The sequence below is a fragment of the Propithecus coquereli genome, unplaced genomic scaffold, assembly GCF_000956105.1.
Source record: "Propithecus coquereli isolate 6110/MARCELLA unplaced genomic scaffold, Pcoq_1.0 Scaffold28, whole genome shotgun sequence".
In the NCBI taxonomy this organism is placed as follows: domain Eukaryota; kingdom Metazoa; phylum Chordata; class Mammalia; order Primates; family Indriidae; genus Propithecus; species Propithecus coquereli.
The window spans coordinates 13,555,307-13,567,820 of NW_012148396.1; the positions used below are offsets into that span (position 1 = coordinate 13,555,307).

General features: G+C 39.8%; 1 protein-coding gene across 1 annotated transcript in view; it reads left to right on the plus strand.

The window, feature by feature from the left end:
- The window catches only part of LOC105813330 (E3 ubiquitin-protein ligase HERC2), a 193,360-nt gene that overhangs the window by 133,430 nt on the left and 47,416 nt on the right, over positions 1–12,514 (plus strand). The window contains exons 58-68 of the mRNA XM_012647969.1: positions 306–387; positions 495–638; positions 1,760–1,850; positions 2,174–2,351; positions 2,539–2,620; positions 2,706–2,877; positions 3,767–3,911; positions 5,318–5,543; positions 7,686–7,857; positions 8,753–8,936; positions 9,521–9,661. Of these exons, the coding sequence (XP_012503423.1) occupies positions 306–387; positions 495–638; positions 1,760–1,850; positions 2,174–2,351; positions 2,539–2,620; positions 2,706–2,877; positions 3,767–3,911; positions 5,318–5,543; positions 7,686–7,857; positions 8,753–8,936; positions 9,521–9,661 (1,617 nt within the window). The remainder of the gene's footprint in view (positions 1–305; positions 388–494; positions 639–1,759; positions 1,851–2,173; positions 2,352–2,538; positions 2,621–2,705; positions 2,878–3,766; positions 3,912–5,317; positions 5,544–7,685; positions 7,858–8,752; positions 8,937–9,520; positions 9,662–12,514) is intronic.

Here is a 12,514-nt window from a genome sequence, read left to right on the forward strand (position 1 = left end):
TAACTGTGTGTGCTAGACTTTTATATGACTGGCAGCCCAGTAGGTTTGTTTACACCAGCATCATCACAAACACTTGAGGAATGGGTTGCGCTATGACATTGTGATGGCTAAGATGTGACTAGGTGATAGGAATTTCACAGCTCCATTGTAATCTTATGGGACTACATCATATATGTAGTCCATCATTGATCAAAACATCATTATGCAGTGCATGACTGTAATTCCTTGTATAATCTAATAAGGTTACTTATAATTTTAAGAGTGCAAATGTAATTTTTTTTCTTTTTAAATAAATCCTATTCTAGATAAAGGTTCCTTCGTTCTCTGAGACTCTGTCTGCTTTGAATGTGGTACAGGTGGCTGGTGGTTCTAAAAGTTTGTTTGCAGGTATGATTAATATTTAAAAATTTTTAAATTATACCTAAAAGCAAAAAGAAAAAAATAGTTTTTATGTTGTGAAAAGTCAGTCCTCTCCTGGCTCTCCTTCTTTGCAGTGACTGTGGAAGGGAAGGTATACGCCTGTGGAGAAGCCACAAACGGCCGGTTGGGGCTGGGCCTCTCCAGCGGGACAGTGCCCATCCCGCGGCAGATCACAGCACTCAGCAGCTACGTGGTCAAGAAGGTGGCTGTCCACTCAGGTACACATCCAGTGTCAGCAGTCATGTGCAAAGAAATATGTCACTCCTACTCTGTAAATAACTAGGGCCCTTAAATAATTTTCCTTAAGATGTCCTTGCATTCTTTTTAAAGTTTTTCCTTACTTAATAAGAATAAAAATTGGATAATATAAATCTCTGGGTGGTCTAGAATTTAATTGTCACTACTAAGTGAGGTTTTTTGGAGAATAGCAATTGGCATTTCAGTCATATGGGTGTACCCTTCAAAGGATGGGGTAAGTTCTGTGCTTAAATAGGTGTTATTTTTCTGGGGAAGAGTCTGTAACTTTCATCAGATTTTGAAAAGTGTCTGTGAACCCTAGTAATGAGAAAGAACCTTTAAAAGAAAACACACTCCTTCAATTCAGGGAGCCTTAATTGAGTGTTATTTTGAAGCAGTGTGCTTCGCCTCTGAGGAATGGAGCTGAATTACATACAAAGCTCAATGCATGCCTGTACTGAATGGTGTTAGATGTAACCCTGCATGACAAGAAATCCAAATGATAGTGGCTTAAGCCAGATAGAATTTTACTTTTCCCCTATATGAAAGTCTGGGGTGGGGTGGTGGTCAGGGTCTGGCAGCTCTGTGTCCAAGAGGAGTGCTAGTTCTTTCTGTGCACCTTTGTGGGAAGCTGGCCCTACAGCCCTCAGGCCCCAGGCCCCAAGCCCAGGCCTGGAGGGAGAGGTGAGCCCTAGACACATGCCCTGCAGCCCAACTGTTGGAGTGCATTTCTCGAAATCTTAAATTACACTGTATTTATAATTTGCCTAATCACAATTATTTTTACTTTTTCCATCTAAATTTTGATATTTTATATATTAATAACATAACAGGCACCCCATTAATAATCAGCATTATTTTGCCTCAAAGAATTTTGCAAATTCTTTCTAGAGGTAAAATTTGTAGTTTGATGAAAGTTCACTTATTTGGCATAATATGTCACTTAGAAAGCTTTCATAATAACTGAAATGTTGATCCCACTTACTCTTTATGCAACACGTACTCACTGAGTGTATGCTACAGGTCAGGCAGAGTAAGTAGTTACGCTGTGGACTTTCTGTACACCGCCCTTTGGCAGCCCAAGTCTGTGTGAATGTTTCAGGTGGCCGACACGCTACAGCTTTAACTGTCGATGGGAAAGTGTTTTCCTGGGGTGAAGGTGATGATGGAAAACTTGGACATTTCAGCAGAATGTAAGGATATTTTCTTCAGCCTTATTTGCTAATAAGAAACTGTTACTGATAATAATAGTAAATGCCTTTTGATAGTTATTTTGCAGAAAATTAAAATAGGATAGATTATTTATGGAAATAGATTTAAAAGATTTTTTTTTTTAAATATGGATTATGTGATTTGGCCTTGTATATTCTCCTTTAAGGTTTGATTGTGAAATTGATCTACAGATCTTGTGTTAACTACGTGTGGATCAGTGTAGATGGTTTTTTTGTTTTTTTTTTTACCTTATCTTTAAAAAAGGATGGCTTGATTATAGGGAGTTGCATTTATCTTGTTTAAGGAACTGTGACAAGCCAAGGCTGATAGAGGCCCTGAAAACCAAGCGTATCCGGGATATCGCCTGTGGGAGCTCACATAGCGCGGCTCTCACGTCCAGTGGTGAACTGTACACCTGGGGCCTCGGAGAGTACGGCCGCTTGGGACATGGGGATAACACGACACAGCTGAAGCCCAAAATGGTGATTATGCACATTTTTGTTGCTTGCAGAAAGCTTACCATCTGATGATTTCAAGAGAAGATAAGCTTTGAATCTAGGAAAGTTCATAAAAGACATAGGCATTATTGGCTTTCAGTCTGTGGAAGAAATTTCCTTTGCTTTCTCAATGCCTGTGCTTGATTGTGTTTTTAAATTTGTAATTGAGTAGGTGAAAGTCCTTCTTGGTCATAGAGTAATCCAGGTTGCGTGTGGAAGTAGAGATGCACAGACCCTGGCTCTGACTGATGAAGGTGAGCCCCGTCACGATTCTAAGTTTCTGGGTGAGTGGGAATGTTATGAAGCACTGGCCTGAAGTATGTGTTTTTTTAAACCTAGGTTTGGTATTTTCCTGGGGTGATGGTGACTTTGGAAAATTGGGCCGGGGAGGAAGTGAAGGCTGCAACATTCCCCAGAACATTGAGAGACTAAATGGACAGGGAGTGTGCCAGATTGAGTGTGGAGCTCAGTTCTCCCTGGCTCTCACCAAGTCAGGAGTGGTGTGGACATGGTACGTCAACTTCCTCAGTGTCACTGCGAATCTGTGCTTGTACAGGAGCATGCGGGGAGCCTCGGCCTCACCATATGCTTACAACATGATTATAAACTGTCATATTCTTACTCTTAGGCATCTTTGTCCTTTTATTTATGTTGAGTTGAGATTAGCGATACTATTACAAGAAGAAATTTCTCATTATAACTGGGTCATTTTAGAATACTAGAGAAATGTTAGCCTACCTGCCTTTCCTGTGGGTGAGGTTTTTGTAAAGGGCTTTTTCCGCTTTCTTACCATTTCTGAAGCCTAAGGATAAAATGAAAGCAAAACAGATTTCTGAATCCTTTGATCCTGGAAAAGTTCACGTATATTTCTTGTAAAAGCTTATTTTATTAAAGTGTAAAAGAGTGAGTGCCCAGACCCACCTTGGATGGTGTGTCAGGGCTTTGTGCCAGTATCATGACCATAGGCAGCCTGGGAAAGATATACACTGGACTTAGGCAGGGAGGCAGGGGACAAGGGCAACATATGTAACCTAAACATCTGTACCCCCATAATATGCTGAAATTAAAAAAAAAAAAAAAAAGACGTTACACCAGGTGGGACTTCGGAGGGGTGTTTGTGGTTGTGTGTCTTGTTTTCAGTCTTTTTATATGAAAACCTACAACAGTAACTTAAATATTATAAAACACATATTATAGTATTAAGGATTTTGCTAGCAAAATTAATGAGTTAATTTGAATTAATGGTGAACCATTTTAGAATGTAAGTTCGAAGACCTTGGGTGCTGTGTATGATGCTATCATTGAGCTGGCTCTAAAAGATGTGAGATAGTGTTTTCTTGTGTAGCATCACCAGACCGTAACCGTAATGAATAACACTTGCACTGTTGACCTCCTCTCAGGGGGAAGGGCGATTACTTCAGGCTGGGCCATGGCTCTGATGTGCATGTGCGCAAGCCGCAGGTGGTGGAAGGGCTGAGAGGGAAGAAGATCGTGCACGTGGCTGTAGGGGCCCTGCACTGCCTGGCGGTCACGGACTCGGGGCAGGTAAGGCTGCAGGTGGCCTGGGAGTGGCACCATCCTTGTCTTGTTGAAATTGTGACTCTCGATGAATTGAGTCTTACTACTTGAGGAACCATGAAGGCTGGGCGGTGTTTGTTTTGTTCACTGGTGTATCTGCCCTTGGCAGCACAGGTTGGCGGTGGGGCCCTTGGAGAAGAGTTGTGCCCACGCTGAAGTCCACATGGAAATGTGAAAAGATTTTTATCGTTGCAGGCGCTCCTGCTGCTGAGATACTAGCAAGATTTTACTTTGGAGATTTGATAGCTGATGGGCAGCGATACATACTTCATTTTAGAAGTAAAGTTAATGCTTGGCAAATATTACTCATTCTTTTGCTTTGAGAGGCATATACCATGACTGGCTCATGGGTATTATTTTTAAAATTTATTTATGAAAACAAAATCAGCATATTGCTTTTTAATCAAAATGAATTATACTGTATAATTCTATCAAGCAAAGAAGCAAATTACTTGAAAAATGTTTTAATCATTTTTCTTTGCAAAATAAAAGGGAAAAAAATATTGTGCTTAGTTGAAGACAGGACCATCCTTGCATCCTGTAACAAAACGAATAGATGAATTAATTGGATTAACATTAAGTAAATATTCATTTACTTGGTAAATGGTAAGTGAAAGGGTGGAAATTTGCTAGGTGCTTCCAGTGGGTGGAGGAAGATTTGTCAGACAAGGTTTAGGATATACAAAAGTACAAAGTTTATTTATTTTCCCGAGAAAGAAAGAGAGAGAGAAGGAGAAAATGACCATGGCACACAGAGGAAGGGAGGAAGTGCTGGGCAGCTGAGGGAAAAGCTGTTTGGAGTTTTAAAGGATAAAAATGGCTTTTTTTCCCCTCTGCTTCAGCAAGCTGATAAGAGAAGCAGTGGCAAAGTTGTTGCCAGTGTTCTTTATTTTCTCTCTTTTCTCAGTGAGACCAGCTTATCTGAGTCCTTGAAGTCTGGTTTTTGGCAGGAACTGAGGCAGAGAGTGGGAGTGGGGAGCCCACACCCCTGCTGTCCACTTGGGGCTCTTCAAGGCTGAGAAATGACTCTTAGAGATGACAGGTTAGGCCACAGGTGTTTAGTTAAACAAAACAAGGAGCAGTTGTGCTGTGAGTTTATTTCTCTCACTTTCTGTTTGATAGTTTATTTTCCTCTCTTAGGTAGGTTATTGGTAAGGCTACCTTTCAGTAAGAATTTCATGGTTAAATTTTCTTCAGAATTGTAAATACACTGATGCCATTTTGTAAGATTGTGAAATGGTTTGTTTTCATCTTTAAGAGCTCAATTCTTCCAAGTACCACAGCATATACTTTAACCATTTTAAAGTAAATTTAAAGAAAATGTCCTGAAATGTTGGAAAACTGTTAAGTTTTTTTTTTTTCCTCCTTAACAGGTGTATGCTTGGGGTGACAATGACCACGGCCAGCAGGGCAATGGCACAACCACGGTTAATAGAAAGCCCACGCTCGTACAAGGCTTAGAAGGCCAGAAGATCACGCGAGTAGCTTGTGGGTCATCGCACAGTGTGGCATGGACAACTGTTGATGTGGCCACGCCCTCTGTCCATGAGCCTGTCCTCTTCCAGACTGCAAGAGACCCTTTAGGTGCTTCCTATTTAGGTAATACAAATTTGTATCTTCTCTGTGATCCTTCTGTAGGTTACAGCAACATAACAGATTTGTTTAATAGTGCCAACAGGTTGGACGTTGAGTGTTAACTGCATTATGAGTTTAAAGATACAGAAGAATTACGGTGTGTTCTCGTGCAATTTATACATGCTGGAATGAAAATTTTAGAAGAAAGTATGTTGTTGACTGTTGTATTTAAGATGAGGTAAACTCTGGCAGTGCAAACGGAAGTTTCCTTATAATAAGTACTTGAAAGATATAGGTACTGTGCTGGGCTGCTTTGTATTTTTTAACGGCTTTCTTCAGATATAACTGACAAACAATAAACTGCACCTATTTAAAGTGTACGTTTTGATCAACTTTGACTCCTGTCTTCTCCACTCCAGTCTAAATTGCTCAGTCTTGTGGATAGCTCTTTTCATGTCACATTATATATATAACCTTTTGAGTTTGACTTTTCCCACTCAGCATAATCCTCTAGGGGTTCATTCAAGTTGTTCCTTTTTATTACCAAGTTGTATTTCATCATTAACTGTTCGCCTATTGAAGGACATTTAGATTACTTCTAGTTTTTGGCTGTTATAAATAAACCTGCCATGTCATTCAGATACAGGTTTTTATGTGAAAATAAGTTTTTATTTATCTGGTATACATGCCCAAGAGTGATTGCTGCGTCCTGTGTTTGATGGGAACTAGCTAAGCTGTTTTCCAGAGTGGTTGAGCCATTTTACATTCTCATTAGCAGTGGGTGAGTGATCCAGGTTTTCCCTTGTCCTCACCACTGTTTTTTATTTTAGCCATTCTGATAGATGTGTCAGGAGATATTTCATGTGGTTTTAATTTGTATTTTCCTTATGGCTAATTGTGTTAAACATCTTTTTATGTGCTTATTTACCACCCATATCTCCTCTTTGATAAAACGTCTTCGTAGCATTTTCTAAGTGGGTTTTTTTTAATTGTTGAGTTTATAGAGTTCTTTATATATTCTAGATACTTCTAGTCCTCTGTCAGATAAGTGTTATGCAGATGTTTTCTGTAGCTTGTCTTTTCATCCTCTTTCATGGAATAAAAGTTTTAAGATTTTGATAAAGTCTAATTTATCAGTTTTTTTTTTATGGATTATACTTTTGATGTCAAGCGTGAGGATACTTTTACTTAGTCCTAGATCCTAAGGATTTTCTCCTATGTTTTTTACCAGAAGATTTATAGTTTTGTGTTTTATACTTAAATCATGATCCATTTTAATTTTGTATCAGGTAAGAGATTTGGGTTGAGGTTTGGTGTTTTTGCCTGCAGGTGTCTGGTTATCCCAGCACCACTGTTGAAAGGCTGTCCTTCCTCTACCGAATGGCTTCTGCACATTTGTCAAAAATCACTTGGGCATATTTGAGTGGTTCTGTTTCGAGATTCTCTATTTTATTCCGTTGGTTTTTATGCCAGTGCCACACAGTCTTGATTATGCTAACATTATAATAATTTTTGAAATTGGGCGGACTCCTCTCCCATTCTTATTTTTCTATTTCTGTTCTAGTTCCTTTGCTTAAAATTTATATAGTTACGTATAAATTTTAGAATACTCTTGTTGATACCTACAAAAACTCTTGTTGGACTGATAGAAATTGTGTTAAGTATGCTTATCAGTTTGGGTGAGTTGACATGGATACATGCCGTAGCTCTGCCCGGCTCCCTGCCTCTGCGGAGGCCTGGGAACTCTCCGGGCAGTGATCTGGGATGTGGGTCTGGTCACACTTTGTTGTTGAACATCTCTCTGTTGTTTCGGATTCTTTTTTTGTCTTGCCTCCCAGGGGTAAGTAAATACAGGTAGCTATTGTAGCGTTTTCACAGCTTATATGTATATAACATAAATTGTTGTAATTGCATTTTGTGAAAGTATCTACATCTTTTTGCAGTTACGGTGAAACTTTGCTGAAAATAGCTTCTATATGGAAGTATAGATAAGTGGGTTTTTTAAAAAACTTTGAAAGACCATTAATGAACCTAATACATACTCTGTGAAATAGCAAAATGCAAATTGCAGTATGTTTTGGAACTAATGTAAAGGGTCAAACTTTACAGAAATAGAGTAAACTGCGATCTTAAAAACAGATTCCAAATTTTATTTTCCTTTTTTAGGTGTGCCTTCAGATGCCGATTCTTCTGCTGCTAGTAATAAAATAAGTGGTACAAGTAATTCTAAGCCAAATCGCCCTTCTCTTGCCAAGATTCTTTTGTCGTTGGATGGAAATCTGGCCAAACAGCAGGCTTTATCGCATATACTTACAGCACTGCAAATCATGTATGCCAGGTAGGCTGGTGTGCTGAGTTTTTAAATTCTGACATTATATAAGCTCTGGGTTTTTGTAATTTTTTGGTTGATCAAATGTCTACAAGAATGTTGTGTTATTGTCTTTAAATGCTGTGTTTTGTAAGTCACATATCCTTTGATAGTGATTTGATGGTATCTTTGTGCTTGTTTTAGTGGGCATTGAAATATGAATCAGTAAACCAAGGTGAACATTTTCATTATTCTTTTTGGTGACTAAACTCTAAGCATTAATATTTGGGGAAGAGAGGAAGAATTATTTGGTACTAATTTACAGTGATGTAAAACGATTTAACATCTCCCTCACTGCCTGAATAAGGCACAGTTTGATAGTCCAGTCTTTTGCAGTATTTTGCTGCTGTTTTCTCACAGCCTAAGTGAGTTGCTCATCTATTAACGTATCATGGGCGTGGACCCAACAGGTACACTTACCTAGGGGCATTAGTTTCAGAACAAAGCCTGAATGCATCATTGAGAGGACGTTTAGTCCTTGCTGCTAGCATGTGGCACACTTCCAGTAAACACAGGTATCCCCGATGTTCAGTTCTAAATACTAATATGCTTCATGTTCCTCAGGCTCTGACAGGCCAGGAGGTTTCTAAGGGAGAGACTGAGCCTTATTCTGGTTTGGTTTTTACATTTGGCAATTTTTTCCTGTCATCACTGTGCTTATTCAAATAAATAAGATCCAGAGTAAACATTTCAGCTTTTAGCCAGTGGATACATGGTAATAATGTTTGGTATTTTTCCAAAACTCTTTCACATATATCCTATAAAAATGACGAAATTCCTCAGTGAGTACTTGTCCTGCCTTGCGTGTCCTGTCGTGCAGTGGTGAAAGGGAGCTCACCGCACGCCTGGCTTTCTGTTCTGACAGAGATGCGGTGGTGGGGGCCCTGATGCCAGCCGGCATGATCGCCCCAGTGGAGTGCCCTTCCTTCTCCTCGGCACCCCCTTCTGATGTGTCTGCCATGGCTAGTCCCATGAATGGAGAGGAATGCATGCTGGCTATTGATATTGAAGACAGACTGAGTCCAAATCCATGGCAAGAGAAGAGAGAGGTAAAAGTGAACCATAAAGCAATATCATCAGAAAGGAAAAGGTGGCTACTTTGTGTCTAGGAAAGTCTCAGTCACTCTGTCACTTAGTTTAGGCTGTTTTTGTGTGTTACTTTGATTTTTGACTTGACTTAGAAAAATATTTAAAGGAGCATTTTTAGTGTTTAAGTGGAATTAGGTTTATTCTTAAAAAAAAAATCATTAAATGCAAGTTCACAGTCCTTTATCTGCAATTTGGAAAACTTAAAGCTCTGATAGTCACAAATTTTAGTGACTATTTTAGTTTGGTGAAAGACCCAACTTGAAGATATGTAAGCTCATTTTAGTCTAATTCATGGGACCTGCCATGAATATTAATAGGTTATCTTGGAAATATGAATGTGCTTAACTTTGTAAGACGGCCCCAGGCCCCACTAGGGGTGGTAGGTGATATGCGGTATAAGCATTGTGTTAACCTCTGTAAAATCTGGAACGTTTTAAACAACCAAAGTGATTTTAGATGAATCATTTTGGACCTGTATAAGAAGTGTGCCATTTTGCCAAACTTTCCCACCTTAAACTTCCCCTCCTTTGTACTCTCCAATTAGATTGTCTCCTCTGAGGATGCTGTGACCCCCTCTGCAGTGACTCCATCTGCTCCCTCTGCCTCCTCTCGGCCATTTATCCCAGTGACAGATGACCCAGGAGCTGCCAGCATCATTGCAGAAACCATGACCAAAACCAAAGAGGTCAAGAGATGTTCTTTGTTAACCTTTTATTGTGTAATAATCTTAAATGTACACAAAACTTCTCAGAAATAGAACACAGTATACTCCGTATCCTGTTCATTTGTGGGAAAGCTGCAGGATACAGTCTCTGTCACTGCTCAGGGCCTCAGTGTGTATTCCCTGAGTATCAGGGCATCAGCATTGGTCCAGGATTACTTTCTGATCCACAGACCTATTCAGATTTTGTTCATCGTCCCTATAGTATCCTTATAGGTTTAGTACCCAGCCTAGGATTGTGTGTTGTCTCTTTGGTCTTCAGTGTGAAACAATTCTTCAGTCCTTCATTTTGACAGAAACACCACAAGAATGATGCAGCGTTCTTTTCAGCTGGGATTCATGCTTTGTTGATGTGTTGTATTACTGATGGTGTAACTCTTACCGCTTGGTTAAGCGTGTCTGCCAAGCTTCTCCACTGGAAGTTAATAAGTACTCTTAGGCAAATACCTTGAGACTATGTAAATATCTTGTTCCTCATCATACCTACCAATTTTTAATGTCTATTAATGATTCTAGCTGAATCCATTATTACTGTGGTGGCTGTCACATGGTCATTTTTCAAATTTTATCACTACTTCTGGCATGTAATTGTTGCCATTCTCGTGTAAGGGAGAGTGTTCCCTGCTCATCTGTCTGTCTTCTATCTGACTATCTGCCTGTTGGTTTATGTTTTATAGGTTCATGGGTTCCTATTTTATTCAAATAGTGACATTTGTTACTGTCATTATTTGACACCCAAATTGTCCCAAACTTGGCCATTGGGAGCCCTGTGGGCTGGTTCCTTTATCTTTCTGACGTGTCCCTATAATTCTTAGAGCACTTCCTTACTTTCTGGCACAGTAGTGTGTTCTAGACTCAATCTTTCACTTACCTATCCCTGCCTTTCTCCAAGGAGAAAAAAGTTCCTTTTAGTGGATTGTGGGATTTGGAAACCAAGGTCTGGGTGCTTGGTAAACTGATTGCTACTGGGTGTATAATCCTTTCATATGTTGCTGGATTTGGTTTGCTACTATTTTGTTGGGGATTTTTCCATCCATATTCATAAGGGATACCAATCTGTAGTCATCTTGTGATGCCTTTCTCTGGTTTGTATATTAGAGTAATATTGCTTCATGGATTGAGTTGGGAAGTATTCCTTGTCGTGGCCCGTTTCTAGGGGCCGAGGAATGAACACAGAGACAAAAGACACAGACATACACAAAGACGGTATATGACTGTAGTCACTACAAAGAGACACAGACACACAAAGACGGTATAAGACTGCAGCAAATTTTTTTGCTGTAGCTTCTTTATTTATAACACAGCCTGTTTGGTAATTGTCCCACCGCAATTTTTTTGTTCCCACACTGTCCCGACTCAACACGTCCCTGTTCCTTGTTGTTTCGTCTCTGGCGAGCAGATGTTTGTATCTAAACTCTCTAGCCCCTTCTGTTTGTAGGGTTAGGGCACCCTGGCTTTGTGTGTAAGGTCAAGGCATGTTCTTGAGAAAAACAACAAGAAACCGTTCCCAAAGTGTCCTCTACAATTCCTTCCTCTTCTGTTTTTTATAAGAGTTTGTGAAGGATTAGTGTCAATTCTTTAAATATTCGGTAGAATTTTATCTGTTCTAATGGCGTATTCCCATCATTCTTTGAGTGTTTCCTTGCTTTCTGGCACAACACAAAATTCCAGGCTCAACAAAGGTCTTTTATGCTCCAACACAGGAATCAGCTGTTTCTTTAAGAAGTCCTGATTCTTTTTAGTGGTGAATGGTATTTAGAAGTCAAGATTTGGGCCCTTCCCATGCTTGTTGCTATTTGAGCGACAGAGCTAGGGAGTAAATACAGGTGTGTGTGAGAATGTGTGTGTGTGTTACGGTGGGCACATACATCAATATGTGTGTTGTTATATATCGACATTTATGAAAAACCACCAGTTCATACCAATATGATACTAATCCAACTAGAATTCATTCTAGTTTTCACCCTTTTTGAATTTATAACTCTCTTCTCTGAAAGTGAAAAACCAGGCTCCCGTCATCAACAGGCTATTTACTTACAGTTCAGTCCCCCTATCTTGGCCACCACCCACCCACTAGTGGGTGCCCTTCTTCCTCTGCATGTCCTCTGACCATCAAAATGGGTCTGCCTGCCATGAGGGTGACCTCTTCACCCTGCCTGACCTGTGGCCCTGCCCCACCTCCATGCTGACTGGCCCAAAGCATGGGTGCCTTCCTCACTTGCTCTGGCTCTGTCTCACCAGTCACCCCCATGTTCAGATGCCCTTCCCACCCACTCAGGAGCTCCCTGCGCCAGGCTGTTTCTCCCTGCTCTCGCTTTCTCCCTTGTCAGCCTGCCCGCCTTGGGGATAAACATGTATTCTTTTTAATTACATTTGGGAGTCTTGATTTATTACACCGTTAGTGCTGGCAGAAAATATGTCCTATGGAAATTATTTATAACCATCTGTGATAAGAAAGTCTCTACTTATAAATTAGGTGTCTGGACTCAACTTCTGATTTGGGACAATCTTCTGGCATGAGGATTTAATTCAGAAATTATTCTGAAGAAGGCAAAATTTTTGCTTTTAGGTAGAAGAAGGATGATATGATTTTTTTCTCCACTAATTTGTTTTTATGACATGTAGGCATTATCCAGGTTATGCACCTAAATTCCTATCATTTCAGTTTTGATTTGACTCATATTATTAAGACAAAGTAATTTTAATGTTAGTATTAAGCTATAATTCATATTTAAGGATATGCTGCTGGTGATTTTCTTCTTTAGCAATTCCTCTAGACATATTTTCTGTTTTTTTTAAACACCCCTGCCAAAAAGA